Source organism: Dipteris shenzhenensis, chromosome 5 (assembly GCF_047967505.1).
Source record: "Dipteris shenzhenensis isolate YYH24624 ecotype China chromosome 5, Dip_SZ_1.0, whole genome shotgun sequence".
Taxonomy (NCBI): domain Eukaryota; kingdom Viridiplantae; phylum Streptophyta; class Polypodiopsida; order Gleicheniales; family Dipteridaceae; genus Dipteris; species Dipteris shenzhenensis.
Window position 1 is genome coordinate 46591808 of NC_141600.1, and position 18404 is coordinate 46610211.

The 18404-nt window shown below is 48.5% G+C and overlaps 1 protein-coding gene across 1 annotated transcript in view; it reads left to right on the top strand.

Annotated features, from left to right (window-relative positions):
• Positions 1–18404, top strand: part of LOC147902094 (midasin-like protein) — a 193926-nt gene that overhangs the window by 163847 nt on the left and 11675 nt on the right. The window contains exons 70-71 of the mRNA XM_087374676.1: positions 41–370; positions 886–1023. Of these exons, the coding sequence (XP_087230802.1) occupies positions 41–370; positions 886–1023 (468 nt within the window). The remainder of the gene's footprint in view (positions 1–40; positions 371–885; positions 1024–18404) is intronic.

The following is an 18404-nucleotide window of genomic DNA, read 5'->3' on the forward strand; positions in this document are numbered from 1 at the left end:
TGAGATGAAAAGTCTCTCACATTCATTGACGATATTGAAGGGCTTGGAGATGTACAAGGACTTCAAGGAACAGTGTGTATCAAACATGAGCAAAGAAGGCCAAAGTGGGAGGCCTCATCAAGAGTTTATGGAGCAATATGACAAAGTTATATCCGAGCTACTGCTTTCAGTGCAATCACTCAGTAGGTTGAAAGGCAATGTGAATATCGTAGCTCCATCAAATTTTAATGATGATGATATGTCTACTTTGCATTCTGCTACAATGAAAGCTGACACAATACAAGACTGGGCTTCGCTACTGGAAGACCAAATGTCTGCTTTGAGGTTGGAACGACTTTATCATGTGGCTCTGTCTGCAAGTACCATTGGGGTAAGTTCTGTTCTGCATTTATATTATCTTTAGATTTTTTTCAATTTGACATGGTTTTGTCTGCATCTTTGCCTGTACACACAGTTGGCAGAATGCATTGATGCCTTTAACACTGCTTACATGTTGCGAGTTCAGAGTAATATGTCCTATACAAATCCTGTTATTAAGGATAGCTAATTGCAGCAAAGAATCGCCCTTGATCGAATTCATGTGTTTGGCAAAGTAAAGAAGCCTTGGAACGCTTTTGTAAACCACCAAGACATCATTGTGGGGTCTAGTGTTTACAATAAGACATGCAAACGATCCTTTTTCTTGTATTCTATTTGCAAGTAGACCCATGAATTGGGGTTTGGTATATTCCTGCTGAAATGTTTATTTCTCTGTGGGGCTTGGGTTTGAGTGGGTTGTTTTGGCCTGATTTTGTGGATTTATTATGAAGGTTTAGCATAAACAGTTTAGTAGGATCTGTGCTTTGCTTGTTATTAGGTACAGAATCTGACTTTTCTTAGTTGCAGGTCAAAGTTTTTGACAGTGGAAGGAAAGAGGAATTTACCGATGTATGCAGAGGGTTGCACTGTATTCAGGAGTTTTTGAAGGTTATAATTGCTGGTGGACTACTTATACTCTGTGATTATGTGTCGCTGCAGAAATCTGTAAGTGATACTGATGCTCAATGGGATAATTGGTTCCACAATCTTTGTATGAAAACTAGGACCATAGCTCCATGCTTTGTTGTAATTTTGTATGTCTAGGAATGTTTGCTTTGATGCTTCATCACCTCAAAATGTGGGTATAGACGAGTATCCTTTTGCTGGGTGAGGAATTGCTGAAACCCATATGCCTCGGTTTTTCCCGATGGAGGTACAAATTAAAGACAATGCATTGTAAATTGGTAAAGTTTGACCTGTTGCCTTTTGAGACAAAAGCTTCTGTGGAACAACTGCTACTTGCTCTGATATTCTGTAGTACACTTTGATTGGCAACTTCCAGTAAGAAAATGTACTGAGTTGATGCATCGATAGCAGTTCTAAAGGAAATGCCATTAAGTCAGGGCTTGGAATCTACTATATCCACCCTTTCTTAGGAAATTGCCACACTGATGTGCCCTATCAGACTGATCAATCTTCAACAGGAGTAATGCCATCCACCTTTCAGATGTGTGACTAGATCTGCACTACATTGGTTATAAATCCTACGGTACGTGTGTATCTTACCTTGCACTTTAAATGACAGTTCATCTCTTTCAGGTGAGCCTTCAACTTCTTGTGGACTGCAGGTTGTATAGTCTTCTTTCTCCTATTAGGCAAGTTATCCTAACTGCAAGGTCTGTATGTTTTTCTCATTCCGCCTCTTAATCATCCCCATTTAATAATAGTTTGCCGCATGTTTTATGCCATTGCTTTCTGTTTTGAGTAGGGATGGTTCTTGTACCATAGAGGGGATGCTTTGACATTTAAATGTCCTACTATTGGAGTGATACTCTGCTTGAGGGCATGTTTCTCGTTTCGATTCTGCCTTTCCCTTCGGATTGCCGCCATACTCATTGTCTTGAAACTTTTTGTTGTTTTAGGGTTGAGCGCACTTGGCAGGGGTTTGTGTCTGGGTAGTAGAGTTGAAAGTAACATAAGAGTTGTAGAGTTTTTTTATAGACACTCCCTAATAAAAAGGTTAAATATCCTTGTTTTCTCCTCCGTTTAGTCAACTGTACAAATTGCCTTGGCTATCGTACAATTTGACTTCTCCTTCTGTTGCTTCCTATTCTGTACTGTCAGGTGGCATCCTCGATGATGTTCATGATTGCATCAGTAAAAGCTGGGCATTTTCCATCTACAAATGTCTTTTCTTATATCGTCTCTTGTCACTTCTTCATCACTTGGCTTCCTTTTCAACTGGGCATTGCTGCCCCTTGTTGCCTGTTTTGTGTTGCCATGCACTGCAGGGGACATTCAACTCTCTGAGGCTGGTAGCTGATTCATGCTGCATAGCAGTTTGCAGCAAAGTCCCCTGATCCTTCAAGTATATTCACCTGGGATAGTTTGTGGTCAATTACCCTTCAACAACTCATGTTTCTTCCAAGTATAGGTCTGCATGCTGTGCCATCCGCCGTTCTTGTTTATCTTTTTGCTCTATCACTTTCTGCCAATGTCTTTTCTTTCGCTAGTTCCTTAGCATCTAACTATCCTTCAGTGCGTTTGGATCTGGTCTGGCTCGCCCTTAATTCACATATGACCTATCCTTGCATTGCAATATGGCAATAATTTTACAATTGCTTCTCCTTAGAGAAGCACGATATTGCTTCCAGTGGATACCATTTTACTGGTGGCATCTTGGTATGTCTCATCATAGGCAGATCCGGGAACATAGCCTGCTATGCAGAGGACCTTTCCTTTCTGCTTTGCATCTACTCTGTATGGAGTCTTACTTGGATTGCATGGTATTATAGTCTCCAGCCCAATCTGAGTCACTGTAAGCATGCATCTGCAAGTCACCCCCCTTGGTAAACATCAAGCCATAAGACTTTGTGCCTTGCAAATAACGGAACATGCGTTTTACAGCCTGCCAATGTGTTGTCTTTGGGCTGTGCATATACTTGCTCACCTGAGATAATGCATACTGAATATCGGGCCTATGAGGCATCCAACAGGCTGGCTGTAAAGTGACATCCACTGATTCACCTGTATCATACATAGCAAGCTTCTGCCCCGGCTCCATGGGAGTGGCTATAGGCTTACAATCTTGCATGTTGAACCTATCCAAGAGCTTTTGCACATACTCGGATTGAGACATAACGATGCCACGTTTGTCTTGTATGAATTGGATCCCCAAATAGAAAATAAACATGTCAAAATCTGTCATGTCAACTTCAGCTTTCAACTCAGCTTTGAAATCTGCAATTATTTCCTCATTTGACCCTATGAGCAACATGTCATCTACATAAAGAATGATGACCAAAATATCCCCCCCATCCTTCTTGATGTAGAGGGTGCTCTCCGTGGGACTATTGTGTAACCCCTTACTTGCTAGGACGGCATCAATCTTGGCATACCATGTACGTGGGGCCTGTTTCAGCCCATATAAAGCTTTATTCAGCTTGCAAACTTAAAGTGCATTGCCAGAAAGTTCAAATCCAGGAGGTTGTTTGACATAAACCTCTTCCTGCAAGTCCCCATGAAGGAAAGCTGTTTTTATGTCCAATTGATGGACATTCCAAACAAATTTTGCAGCCATGGCAATAACTGACCTTATGGTGGTCATCCGGGATATAGGAGCAAAAGTCTCCTCTTAATCTATGCCCTTTTTGTAAGCATAGCCTTTGGCAACCAGCCGTGCCTTGTACCTCTCAATGGACCCATGTGGCTTCCTTTTCCATTTGGTACCAATGGCATGTTTCCCTGGTGGCAAATCCACAACATCCCAAGTCTGATTTTTCTTAATAATGGACTGCAATTCATTGTGCATGGCATGCATCCAATGCACATTATCCTTGGCTTCTTCAAAAGAGTCAGGTTCTTCTTCATCAAGAAGAGTACCTGCATAAGCTGTCTCAACCGAAAGAGCCCCGTGCGTGCCTTACTGCACCACGAGTCCTGCCAGGCAAAGGTGCCTCAAGCCTACTCTCCCTGAGAGCCTGTAGCAACCAATTCGGATCTGTTTTGGCTGCATGTATCTCTTGAATCTCTTGACAACTTCATCCACACCCTATGGAGGAACAAAATCAGCATGTGGTTGAATCGGGGAATGTGGATCAAGAGGAGGTTGCTGTAAATTCTGATTTTCAAAATGAATCTCAGCTGGGGAACCAAAAGCTATAGGAAGCATCCCCTCAAAAACATCATCTAAAGACGCTGGAATAGTAAATTCAGCATGTGTATGTGCTGAATTCTCTGAAAAAATAACATCTCTACTCACAAAAATCTTATGAGAGGCAGGATTGTAGGACATTGAAGCGAATTCTTCTTTATACGTGGCACATAAAGAACATCTGTAATTCTAAAATCTGTGCCATTCGTGGATGTGAGTATGATGTTACCCACTCCACACACTGAAGAAGAAGAATTGTTTGCACATGTCACCTTCTTTTTAGCAGGTGGTACATGCAGAGATGCAAAAAGACACTTCCTAGAAGTGATGTGCTTAGAAGCACCACTATTAAAATACCAAGTGTTCAATCTCTCATTGACACTGAAAGAGCATGCATCCTTTGAAGGGTCATAGCTACAAGTCAAGAAAGCATATGGGTCATCCTCAAGAGTGGATGTAGTATTTGGACTAGCCACTGGAAAATCTGAAATGCATGACAAAAAGGCATAGTGCTCTTTGACAAAGTTGGCTATAACATCCCCTCCATCATGTGCATTAGGAGACGATGCATCTGAGACAACCATACTTGAATCCCTTTTCTTTTCCTTAGCTATTCACTTCTTGCATTTACCAATGTAATGTCTTGGCTTCTTGCAGTAGTGACAGATGCCTTTCCTCTTAGGCTTATTTGCATCACCTTTAGCCTGATAAGAGGGTTGTTCTGAATCAGCTTTATGCTGATGTGTGGGCTGATTTCCATGTTGCTTTTGCTGCCCTTTCCCTTTGGGCTTAAACTTAAAAAGCATGGCATGCTCGCGAGTCCTTGTAGCCATGTTCTTTCTTGTCTGCTCTTCTTGCAACAAGAGTCCTACTAACTTGTGAAAAGAGAGAAGAAAGAAAGAATAAAGAAATTTAGTAGAGTCTTCAGAAGACCGATGGGTGTATGAGACTGAAAGAAAACCTGATACAAATGACAGTAAGGGTGGAGCTACTGAAACGAGCATCATCACCCGTGCTGAATCCTAAGTCTGATCATACATAATCAAATACATCTGGATGTAACAATGAAAAGAAAAGGACTGGAGCGGAGCGGAATCCTTCGTATGTCCTGTCGCCCTGGCTGGTGCATAGTCGGTGATGGGACGTTGGCGCCCGTTAAGGGGTGCTGTGCGTCTTAGTCTTCTGGACGAGGCTCGACGCAAGACCAGAGCCACCGTGACTCTCGTGGGACATATCCCGAGTCTAAACAATGACGGGAGGTCCCCCAGAGTGATCTGTGTCCCCCCTCGATCTCTCGTGTGTCGTGCTGTGGTTGTCGGGTCGGGGTCTCTGTCACGTTTGCGGCTAGAGACTGGATGATCAATATCACCCGATGGAAAGAACTCTGTGATCCTGCTCTGAGTGGTGTCTGATGACGTGGCCAAGTCCCGTCGCTTGAGTAAGTACTCTCTGTGTCGGACCCCCTCGTGAATGAAGGCCGTGAGGCATCTCTGATCTGGGTAGGCGAGGTGTGGTTCTTTATGAAGAAAACAGGAAACTGCTTAAGGAAATGAGGGAAAAAGTAAGATCAAACTTATGGCCCAGCTCCTGCGAGCCCTCTCCCTCCCTCCCGCAGCCTCTACCTCCCTAGCTCACCCCCGCCTCCGTCGCCCTCACCCCCCCGCCTCTCCGCCCTCACCCCCTCGCCCCTCCGCCTCACCCCGCCCCCTTGCTACGCCCTCACCCCCTCGCCCCTCCGCCTCACCCCGCCCTGTCGCTACGCCCTCCCCCGCCCCTCGCTTCGCTCCCCACCCGCCCCTCGCCCCTCGCTAGGCCACTCCACACTCCCCCCTCGCCTCGCTCTCCACCCGCCCCCCCTTGCCCCTCGCCCCTCGCTGCGCTCTCCACCTGCCCCCCCCTCGCCCCTCGCTTCGCTCTCCACCTCGCCCTCGCAACGCCTCCCCCGCCCCTCGCCTCGCTCCCCACCCTCCCGCCCCTCGTCCCTCCCGCCCTCCCGCCTCGCCCCCTCGCCCCTCCCGTCCTTCCGCCCCGCCCCCTCCCGCCCTTCCGCCCCGCCCCGCCCCGCCCCACCCCAGCCGTTCCCCGCCCTCGCCTCTTCACCCCCCCCCTCCATCCTCAGCCCCACCCTCGCTCTCCACCCCCGCCCCCTCCGCCTCCCGGCCTCCCGCCCTCGCTTCCACCGCCATCCCTCCCCCTCACCTTCGACCCCTGCCTCCACTCCCGCCTCCGCCCTCCGTCCTCCAACCTTCCTGCCCCGCCTCTGCCTCCGCCCTCGCCTGCGCCTCCGCTTCCCCTACCCGACTTGCGTCGCCCCGTTTCGCCTCAGCCTTCTTCCTCACACCCAGGCTCCACCCCCCTCATCTATCCCCCGCCCCCCCTTTTTTTGGGTGGCAGCCTCTTCTTCATCGAAGGTCTCGCAGTTTGTCTTGGCGGTATGGCGGCTCCCTGCCCGGAACCGGAGGCCCAGTCGGACCCTCCCTCTCCAAATGCCTACCGCGTTATCTTGACAGAGCAACAATCATCTCGGGTACAGGAGGTTGCCAATGACTTTGCCCTTACCTCTGTCTATGGTAGAGTCATTGGACATTCCCCCTCTGGATTAGCCATCAGGGACTGGCTCCAGTCCACTCTCATGCTAGAGGACAGCCACATTGAGGAGGTGGCCCTTATGGGAAGGGGCATCTTCTGGCTCAAACTCTCCACTGTGAAAGCTGCGAGCAACCTGATTGCTAGTTTCCCCACATCTGTGGATGGAAAGATCATTATGATAGTCCCTTCTCATCTTGAGACAGGAACTTCAGCCAGCAGTGATTGGTCACTTGGATATACTTCTGCTCCAGGAGCACAAGCTTTCTGTGGCTCATTCCCGTAGCTGCGGGAAGATTCTCCCTGGACGCACTCACACTTATTGGGAGCCCTCGATCGACGCACAGGGGAGGAGTGGCGGTGTCTGTACTTCCATGTGCAAGCAGTTAGCCCAGGGAGTTTTTGGTCATGGTACGTTGATCCCAGGCCGTGCCCTTTGGGTAGGCCTAGAGTTGGAGGGTTCCAAAATAGGAATCCTCAACATCTATGCTCCCACAGACCTCCGATGCAGAGCCACCTTCTGTAGGACACTCACAGGGATTCTCCCAGACATGGATTCTTGGATTGTTGGAGGTGACTTCAACAATCTGGAGACCTTGGAGGACCAGCAGGGCAGAGGACCAGAGTTTACAGGTATGGCTCAGGCAGAGCAGTCCGCTTGGGACTCCTTTATCTTCGCGACAGGAGGTAGGGACAGCTCGAGAAACCCGTCCTTCCGCCATTGGCACGGGAGCTTGGACTTCTCGTGGGGCTTCCGCAAGGAAGGAGGCAGACTCCTGGAGAGACTTGATAGATTTTATGTCAGTGATTGGGCCATCAGCAGAGGCGGTCAGGCGGGTATAGTGCAAGGGACGACACTTTCCGACCACGCGCCTGTGCTCTTATCATTAGACTCGGCAGCTAAGTCCCTTCCTCCCCGTTCGTGCCGGATTCCCGACTCCATCTTCTTGAGGGAGGACGTGCGCAGTAGTATCGGTAGCCTTTGGGACAGAGATTGGGGCGAGTGCGTGGATCTGGTTGATTCGGTGGCGCAGGCTTTGCAGGAGTCCAGCCAGATTTGCCAGCTCGCAGCCCTTCAAGTTCGACAGGAGTGGTGGGGCAGAGAGAGAGCTCTTCGTAGGGACCTCGCTTCCATTCAGCGACTCCAGCAGGCAGCCTCGGGCTCGGAGGAGCTTCGGATCCAGGCCCTTCGAGCCAGAGCCCTTCTTGAGGAGACTCTCCAGCGCCATTCAGAGTTTTCCTATCACGCCCCCCTCTCATTCTGGGCTCGGAAGGGCGACCGGATGTGCAGGGAGTTCTTTAGGACGCATGGCCAGAGAGCAGCAGGTGATCAGCTACGGAGTCTTAGGACAGCGGAGGGGCACATCGTTACTGATCCGAGTGAGGTCTTGGGGTTGGCCACCGACTTCTACAGGACTCTTTTCCAGTAGGAGCAGCTTGCCCCTCGCACTCGACGCTCCCGCGAGGAGGTGTGGAGGCATATTCCAGCGCTGGTTCAGCCCAGCATGCAGGCGACGTTGTTGGCACCGTTCACTACTGACGAGATGTTGGAGGCCTTGATGGCCATCGATGGGCAGAAATGCCCTGGCGAGGATGGGCTATCTCGCGCTTTCTTCACCTCCTTCTGGGATCAGATCCATCAACCCCTCCTAGCAGCCCTCCAGAGGATTTTCAGCAGCGGATATATGCCAGAGAGCCTCTCCTCGGGACTGATTTGGCTCATCCCGAAGGGAGGAGATTGACAGGAGATCCGTCAGTGGTGCCCGATCACTCTCCTCACCACTGCCTACAAAATCCTTTCCAAGATGATCAACGCCAGAGTTCGGCCTCTACTTCCTGACCTCATTCATGACACTCAGATAGGCTTTGTCCAGGATCGCAGTATCCTGGATAATGTCTTCACCTTCTTAGAGGTGGCGGAGTGGGCTCAGCACAGTGGGTCACATTTAGCCATCCTACTTCTCGACTTTGAGAAGGCCTACGATCGAGTGGGCTGGTCCTTCCTGGAGGGTACTCTGGAGCGACTAGGTTTCCCAACAAGATGGATTCAGGGCATTTCAGCGTTATACAGGACAGCTTCTAGCAGGGTCATCATCGGCGGCAGGATGGGAGAGCGATTTCGTTTGGAGAGATCAGTGCGTCAGGGTTGCCCCCTTGCTCCTTACCTGTTTCTCTTCTTCGCCGAGGCTATGACATACTACCTTCGGGCGAGGTCGACCGGGATCCGGGGTGTTCGCCTTCCCATTAGGGAGGACACGGAGCTCCTGGATTCGGAGTATGCAGATGACACAGCACTGTATGTCCAGGATGATGAGATGATGCTGGAGAGGGTGAGGATGGCCCTAGAGGTCTTCTGTTCGGCAGCCGGTGCGAAAATCAACTGGAACAAATTAGTTGGTTTTCTCACAAACCCCGGGGCGTGCTCACAGTGGGGGAGGTTTTTGGGTTTCAGGTGGATCCCGCGGGGACAGACATCTAGATATCTCAGCTTTTAGGTCGGCCTGGATATCACGCCAACTCAGCAGTTTCTCCCGGTGCTAGATTCCATTCGACGGAAGCTGGCTTTCTGGAGCACTGCTAAGCTCTCTCTTGCAGGTCGTGCTCTTGTAGTCAACCAGGTTCTCCTAGCCACGGCATGGTATGTGGCTTCTTGTTGGTGTTTCTCGAGATCCATCGTGGCACAGCTTAGGAGGTTGGTCCGGAATTTCCTGTGGTCTAGGGGGGACAGTCGCAGAGATACCAGAGCCAGGGTTGCCTGGCAGACAGTCATTCTTCCGCAGGCCTTGGGGGTCATCGATCCAGAGCTTCAGAGTCAGGCCCTACTGGGCAAGTTAGTTATCCGAGGTTTGACCCCGGGGGGGGTAAACATGGAAGATGTTAGTTCAGCAGGGGTCGATTCTTGTGTCCCGCGCCGAGGTGGAGAGTGGCTACCGTCCCTCAGGTGGATCTTCACTTCTGCCCCGCTCACTCAGCCCCGCTCCCCACTCGTTCGTAGCCTTCTCATGGTTTGGAGGCGGCTCCGCCTCAGTCTCATACAATCCCCTCCTAGCTGTCAGGAGGAGATCGATCGCCAGCCGCTCATCTGGAATGGTCAGGTCAGAGATGTCGAGGGCCTTCATCTGGGGGAGAGATCACACATCAGGTGGGACGGCTGGATGCGGGGGCCAACCCGGTCCCTTCGAGTTTGGAGGGACACGTACAGACACTTGGAGACCGCTGCTCTAGCAGTCGCAGCTGGAGGTGCCCGTGGAGCTCAGGCGAGACGCACGGAGATAGACGGAGCGATTCCAGCTGATTGGTTGGCTCCACCCGAGACTCAGATCCTCATGCCTGGTGATGACCGTTGGCTGGGACAGTTCACCCCCCGTGGCATCCCACGGGTGGTTGCAGGTTGGATGGACGACACCTCTGTTTCCTTTTTCGCGATTATGGGGGACGGCCGACTCAGGAGAGAGGATGTGCTCATCGACCCCCTACTCCCATGGCAGAGGGTTCGGGTCGTAGGCCTCGTGGGGAAGGTTTGGCGGACCGATCCCAGTATAGAGCAGGATCAGCTGCAGTTATGGCGACTCAAACTCTGGGAGGGGCGGGCCTTGTTAGAGCTTGATTGGGACCCAGGAGAGTGGAGATGGACAGAGATTGTGACAGGTCAGGGGCCGACCTCTTTCTTCGCCTACAGCACGACATTGGGCAGGAGAGTTCTCGGGAGGATGCAGAGCCGCCCTCCCACCCAGCGGCCCAGTTGGTATGCTCAGGGTATCTCCAGGCTATTTTTGCAGGCCTTCTGGAAGGCCTTGTGGGAGAGCTGGCGGCCGCGGAAGATCTCCTACTCCTATTTCCTTGGGCTTCTCGCCCACAAAGGTCTTCCAGTGGGGAGCTGGTTGCGGCAGGTTGGTCAGGATGGACGTTGTCAGATCTGTCACGAGGACGAGGAGTCACCAAAACACTGCCTGTGGAGCTGCACTCGCGCCCAGGAAGTGTGGAGGTGGACCTTCGGGATCCTTACTCGCGCAGCACCGGAGTTAGGTTTGATCACTTGGGGCGCGTTCTGTTGGTGCAGCACCGCACCTGGTTTTCATCACTTGTTCGAGGCATGTCCGCAGAACCCCACGTTCCTTATCACACAGGGGACGTGGGGGCCGCTCGAGAGCATTCCGCCGCACCTGGCAGAGGCTGGCACAGGATCTCAGGAGAGGTAGCGAGTCTGGGAGATTATTAGCAGCATCGCAGGATGGCACATTTGGATCTCGCGCTGCGCGCAGACCCTCGGTGGCATCTCCCTTTTGATTGCCCAGGTCATGACTGACATCTGGAGTGAGAATATACACACCCTCAAAGGCCAGTGGGACCAGATACAGGGAGACTCCCGGGCTGGCCGGGAGAAGCGGAGACGTTTCCTCCGTGATTGGGACACACAGGGCCTCTTCTTCGAGCATACTTCGCAGGGCCTTCAGTGGCGCTACTCACCACCTCTCTGGCTGTTCATTCACACTCGCCTGATCCCTCCGTGAGAGAGAGCTTTACTTTTTTGTTTCCTTTTTGGGCTGCGTCCGATTTGTGAACGCAGCCCCGTCAGTTGCAAAGCTGACCTCTTGTATCTTGTTTTCGAAGTAATATAATCAGCACTGTTTTTTCGGCAAAAAAAAAGATCAAACTTATGTGGAAACCGAGATAAGACTCAGGAAGAGAATTCAGAGTGGTGGTAATCATCTCTGAATCCGGAATAACCTCATCTATATTCAGCAATCGTTCCTTCAAATTCTAAAGTTTTGTGAGGTGAGCATTCATAAAATCTCCCTCATCGATATGTGTATGAGATAGCTCTCTCTTCAGAAAGGAAACTCTGGCATCATTTCTTGCTGCAAACATGCTCTCTAAAATCTCCCAAGCTGCCTTCGAGGTCTTGCATGACCGAATCTGAGGAATAATAAGCCTCTTGACAAAAAGAGAAATAACTGAAAGAGCTTGTGCATCCCTAGAATCCCATCTTTTCTGTTGGGCCATGGGAGCCACTGCAGTAGCAGCTGCTGCTCCAATCACTTGTCCTGCATTTTGAACTCTACCCCTGCCTCCAGTTGTAGGAGTGACAAGTGTAGCCATAGTTTCTGGCCTTGTCTCATCTCCATTGACATAATCCCATAGATGTCTGCCAACCAAGATGTTGCGAACCATAAAACTCCACAAGTAGTAGTTGGTGCCATCCAACTTATCCTCTTGTGTGAGGACTCCAAACACCTCATTGGGGTTGTTCTGAGCCATTTGTGCCAGAAAACATAAAAAATGCAGCAAACTAGACAAGTAAAATCCCTTCTTGGGATGTAAAATGCACAACCAAAGTCTTCCAAAAATTCTGTGTACAATGAGAATTGCTGTCACAGCCTATCAAAGGTTTGAAATGCACCAAAATGCTTTGCAAATGCCCAAAAATCTGCAAATTATATCAGCAAAAAGTGACATATGTCTGCAATGTGACTCAAATTGAGTCCAAAACTGCTTGCAAAGCTCCCAAATGATCTTTCAATTGCCAAATTGCATCCAAAATGCAAAAGCTCCTAATTCCTACAAGAAATTGCACCTTAAAGGGGGCAAATCAACCAAAAGCCCCAAATTTTGCAATTATCTCCAAACGCCCCAAATTTTGTATGCAATACTGCAAGCAGAAACAAAAAACCCAAATTTTGGAGGAGGTTCTGCAATCTAACTACAATGCCTGCAACAAACAAGATGCCCCAAAGCCAAACAATGGTTGTCTGCAAGAATGCGCCTTCCAAAGATCACCTGCAAAGAAAAGCTGCTCGAAGTACGGACGCCTTCAAACTGTACGGAACTGACAGTACGGCAATGTACAGTTGTACGGCCTGTACGGACGGAATCGGTACACCCATATGGAAATATACAGTGCAGATGTACTGATCTGAAGCGTAGTTTGTGTACGGGTCCACGAGATCCGTACAAGGTATGGACGACTAGCAGAGCTGGTATAGTAGTACGGAATTGTCAACTGCAGATGTATGGCGAGCTGATACGGATGGTGCCTGCTGTACGGAACGACTTGCAACAGTACGGCACGGCACACTTGCAGCAGATGTACGGTGAGCTGTACGGTCATCTTGTATGGATGGGTTGGCGATGGAAGACGGTACGGAACTGTATGGAGGCTGTATCGAAGCTGGTATGGAGAGGATGTATGGAAGCTGAGCTCCAACGAAAGCTGTACAGGGCGGGAGCAGCTGAAGCACGGGCAGGAAGAACTTGCTCTGATACCAAACGTGAGAGGTGAGGGAGCAGAATGCAACAGTGAGAGCAAGAGTGAGCAAAACATGTGAATAGAAGAGTATGAAAGTACAAGAGACTGAGAGGTTTTGTCTAAGTGACAAAACCTTATCCATCCACTAACCGTAGTTAGGGATCTAATTGTGGTCAGGGGAAAAAACCTCAAAGAGGGAAGAGTATCTCTAACCTACTTATTACATTACATTGGCCACTGCCTAGAGTATATCAATAATTCTAACAGGAATGACAGCAAGTAGTTCTAGCAAAAGTCTATTTCTCAAACATTTGGGAACAATTGAACTCTAGTTACAAATAGTTAGACTCCTATTTTTTAGATCGTTTCTTTGCAGTTAAGAACTCCCTTGATGTACTATTTGGTTGGCTTGGCTAAAGAGGTTGTGAAGACTTGTTTCCTCCAATACTCTTATTTTTGTGACTGCAAAAAACATTTCTTTTTCTTTTTCTATGCCTTTGATGATGCGCTTCTGACAAATACCATGGTCTCAGGGAGCTCATTTCATCTAGCTCTTCGTATCTCAAAACTCATGCCCCTCTACGCTCACCCTCTCACATACACACTTTTTTTTTTGGTGAAATCCATGTATTGTTATATTACAAGAGGTTGTCCCCAAAGAAGATCAGCAAATACAAGATCAGAAAATTTCATTGTAAGACAAGTAGATAGTGTAATCTATGTGACGAACAGACATGCAATCATAAAAGGATTGCCTGAGTGACATCCGGAAATAGTAGAACATGGAAGAAGTAGGCTCTCGGAAGATGCGGTGGTTTCTGTCTTTCCACAAATTTCAGAGTGCCCACCATGAAAAATGCTAGTTGTGGGTCAATCCCAAAGATCCAAAAAAGCTCGCAGTTGGAAAGCAAGCCTGAAGGTGCTGCTGAAGAAAGTAGGAAGTCGCGGGTGATAGGGCAATTCCAAAAATGCTGGGACCAATGATTCTCTGGGATCCAAACCTGTGTGGCATGGAGTAGGAGCAATATGTCTACGTGCCGAGAGTTGGCTAAAAGGAACAACAGCAAACATCACTCGCCATAGAAATACTTGTTGATGAAGTGGAAGTTTGCAAGACCAGAGATGATGCCAAGATTTACACCACCATTTGGCATTACGATTCAAAGACCAAAGCCAATTCGCATGATGCGTTATCCAAGGAGGAGGCATCAAAACTTTGTATAAACCAGGTGTGGAGATAACGGGCAGGTTTAAGGGGCGCGTAGAAGAATCTTAGCAATGCAAGGACCAATCAGTAAGGCGATACATAAGCTCCAACCTAGGTACCGGTAAAAAGGAATGAAGCATCTGAGAAAGCTAGTGCCAAAGGGGTCGATAATGCATCCCCAATCCATACCGTCTCGCCGCAAAAGGAAAAGCCAATAAAGTATCACCATCACGAAGTACATCACCAACAAGAATAATTCCTTTTGATGAAATAAAATACGAGTGGTGGGTTCCTGCAAAGCAAGGGGTCGATAAAACGCCTTTGACTAGTGCAGGTTCTCGGCGCGCAAGTAATTCCCATACAGAAAGTCACAACCATGCTATTTGAGATGAGAAAGAATCTCCTTCGAGGCCAAAAACATTTTAGAAACAAAAGGACAGCCTTTAACTGCGCCATCAATATAGCCCAGAATGAAATCCCATGGAGTGGGACACTACTGCCCAGAAGGAGTAGTCAAGCCCTCCCCCCCCCAACCCCCCCCACTCACCCTCACCCACACACACACACACACACAAGGAAAGAAAGAAAGTTTATTAAAAGTCTTTGAAAGACCAAAGGCTCTATAAAACTGAAAAAGCTCAATACATGAGCTCGAAGGGTGGAGCCTCTAGTTGGACACATCACCCATGATGAATACAATATAATCATATCATATCATATCAAATCTAGTACATAGAGAAATCTAGGCCTGCGGTTGCGAGGGTGGAAGCTCAAGGGGTGTCCGACGGTGAATGAGGTGCAAGATGACAGCCCGTGTGTGACTTGTTGTGGTCTCCTAGTGGTGGCTCTACATCTGGCAAGGGCTAGTGTAACCCACTTCGGCGTGTCCCTAATCTAGTGAACACGGAGGGGAGATCTCCAAGCATGGGTTGTGCATTAAAATGCTGCCGTGTTTGTTGTGTCCTTGGCTCTGGATCTTAGCCTCACCGATTACCCGTGATCTGCTGATCTGAATGATCAGGTTGGAAAAACTCAGGGATCATGCTCCAAGTAGAATTTGGATGTGCCCTAATCCAGCCGATGTATCCTAAGAAAGAGTGCTCTGTGCCCGATGGCCTCATGGATGAAGGCACCTAGGCATCTCTAATCTAGGTAAGAGTGGAAGTTGGAGATAGACATGATATACCATCTTTGAAGAGATAGTGATAGTGACCTTGAATCTCATAGTATATATGGCACGAGAAAGCGCTTCTTTGACTTGATCTCCTGTCGATTACATAGGGTGCAGATGTGTCGACACTCAATACGGAGCTGGTGTGATGAGACACAAAACTGCCCGATCGATATCCTCAACCAATGTGGGATCTGGATCCGTATATACCCTAGCGGATCAAAGAAACTGTCACGGGGGCGTGAAATTCTAAGTACTTTAATGTACTACAAGACCATGACAACTTTGGTTTTAAAAGTCCAAGCGTGGGCTTAATAATGTGTAATTAAATGCGGCATGGTGCCTAGCACATAAGTGTAATTAATCCCTAGGCCCAAAGGCGTTCCAAGGAATTAAGAGTGGTTGTTGGGAAATGATGACGTGGCATTTTTAATGGGCCCCCTTAGAGGGCCATGTACCTTCAGTGGCCCCCCTAGAGTTCCAGGTGGCTCTAGTGCCTTCTACATGCTCCTTTGCCATTCCTGGACCTTCCTGGGCCTTCTAAACTTCACAGGTGTGGTTTTCTCTCTCATCTTCTCCCTTTGTTGAGACTTTGGACTGGTTTTCCAGCCTCCTTCAGCTGAATTCCGTTTTTCTTCATAACTCCTCACCCGTTTGGATTCCTCGACTTCCGTTTGGCCCAATGGCTTCCCCTCTGCCTCCCCTTCGTAGTGATATGCTTTTCCCTCCGTGCGTTTGGTAGAATGGGCAGAGCTGAGCACTTCTTTTTCTGGTCGAATTTGCAAAAGTGGCTTTTTCTGGACCTTTTTGCTTCTACAGCCTCTTGGGCCTCTCCTCTTGCAAAGCTACATCTTTGTGTTGAATTTCGAGTGGTCCCACGCGCTGGTTGACTAGTTTTTCTCAGTTTTGGAGGACTTTTCGGCAATGAAACTTCTCCAAAACCTTCTCAATGCATTCCTCTCTGAAGCACGCTTCTTTTGAGCCCAAGAACTCCCACTTCTTCGCGACAGAAGTGCTTCTTTTCACATTTTTCAGTGGAATTCTTGTTGGTCGGCTCTTGTAAAGGCTCTTTGTTCATGCCTTTGCACTCCTCTTTGGCTGAGAATGCAATTGGGCATTGGCTACTATGTCCTCTTGGCGATTGAGGACTTAATTCAAGTTTTCAGGGCTTGGTGAGTTGTGATTTTACTGCTGCAATTTCTTTTTGCCATAAGCTATTGGTTGGCCTCGTGTGTCGCCTCTTTCTTGGTTCACAGGTGCCCAGGCAGTGCTACATGAGTCATTCTTTGGTTGGGTACTTTGCTGATTTTATTTTGGGGCTTTGAAAAGCTTTGTGAATGCCATCTAGAAACCACTCAAAGAGAGTGCAGCTAGGATGCAGTGTGATTGCATCTGGACAGCCAATGGAATTGCACTCGGAAAAGAGAATGCCTTTGGGTTGAGCCTATGGGTTAAGTGCACTTATGTGATGGTGTTCTATGCTTGAAAGCCTTGTGAAGGCTCAGTGAATTGGGGCTGTGTGCTCAGTTGCAGGGAAGGTCTCCCAGATGCAACTTGTAATCATTTCACTGTGAAATATAAAGAAATACCGAAAGGGGCGTCACTGTGTTTGGGGCCAATCGGGTGCACTTGTCTATGTTTGTTGAGCAGGGGCATTCTAGCCTCCATCCCTTTTTCAGTGGTTTTGTTTGTGAACAAATGGGTAAATGCCAAATGGTGATCATGCAATGGTTAATGGTTGTGATATATGCTTTGTGAGCTGTAAATAAGTGCTGAAGTGATTAAAGGTTGCTTTGTGAGCTGTAAATAAGTGCTGAAGTGTAAATATGTGGAGCCCCAAACTTGCAAACCATCTGCATGTATGTGCATACTAACATCTCCGAGATCGCCCTTAGTTGCTAAGGTCATGGAGGAAGATAGGGGCAGCCACTATAGTTTACACCGTCTTGAGGTACAAGAGCCACACTCCTTGACTTGTAAAGGTATGTGATGACATGCAATGCTACATCAAGTTGTAATGGAGATGCACCGAACTCTCTCAGGATAATCTAATGTGGGACCGATGGCTTACTGCAGATCATCCATGATAGCAAGAGAACCTGAAGTCGCTCTAGTTGAGTCCAATCTGCCTCTAATAGATCAAGCCCCCAACAAGGGCTTTCGTACATGCCCGTTGGGTGGACCAAGGAATCGGGATCTTGGAAGTGGAAGTGGAAGTGGAAGCATCGTTGCTCTAGTCGATCTACTCAATCCTCAGGCCTGCATCGTTGGACGCATCCTGAAAATCGGGCCAGAGAAAAGAACACCTAAGTACGTGTATGATAAGACCACTTGCACTAGTAACTGAGTGAACTACTCTTTGTGCACGGCTGCTCCGGATGTCTTGAAGATCATAACCTTGATCTTACTAAGGTTGACCTTCAAGTCGTGTGACTCACAGAAATTGTGCAACGCATCGAAATGTCTTTGGAGGCCCTCCGCTGAGGATGAGAGGACAACTATGTCATCTGCATTTAGGAGGATCTGAATCAAGGAGCTAACAAGAGAGCAGTCGGCACCCCCTAGTGTCCCAGGAAAGCCTCAAGCCCATCTTTGTAGTGCCGAATAAGGTAGATGCCATTTGACAACCTTGTTTGACTCCAATAGTGCACATTATCTCCTCTGTCCACCTTTTGCCAATTCGGCCCTTGGCTGAAACCCTCTTGCAGAGTGCCATAATGGCCCAGATGATCTCCTCATCATAACTCAAATCTTGCAAGCGTTTGATAACATGATCTCTCAGCAATATATCAAAGGCTTTGCAGAAGTCCACAAAGCCGTAATAGACCCTTTGTCTTTTTTGTGTCCTCCTTAAGGCACCCCTGATTATGAGTATGTGATGGTTTCGTGATCACGTAGAAATCCAGCCTGCCCCTCAGCGCTGAGTTCCTACATCTTTGTAAACCGGCTGACCTTTGTGTTGAGTATTGGTCCGTAAAGCTTGGACATGACATGCCCAATCATAATGGTCCTATAGATTTCT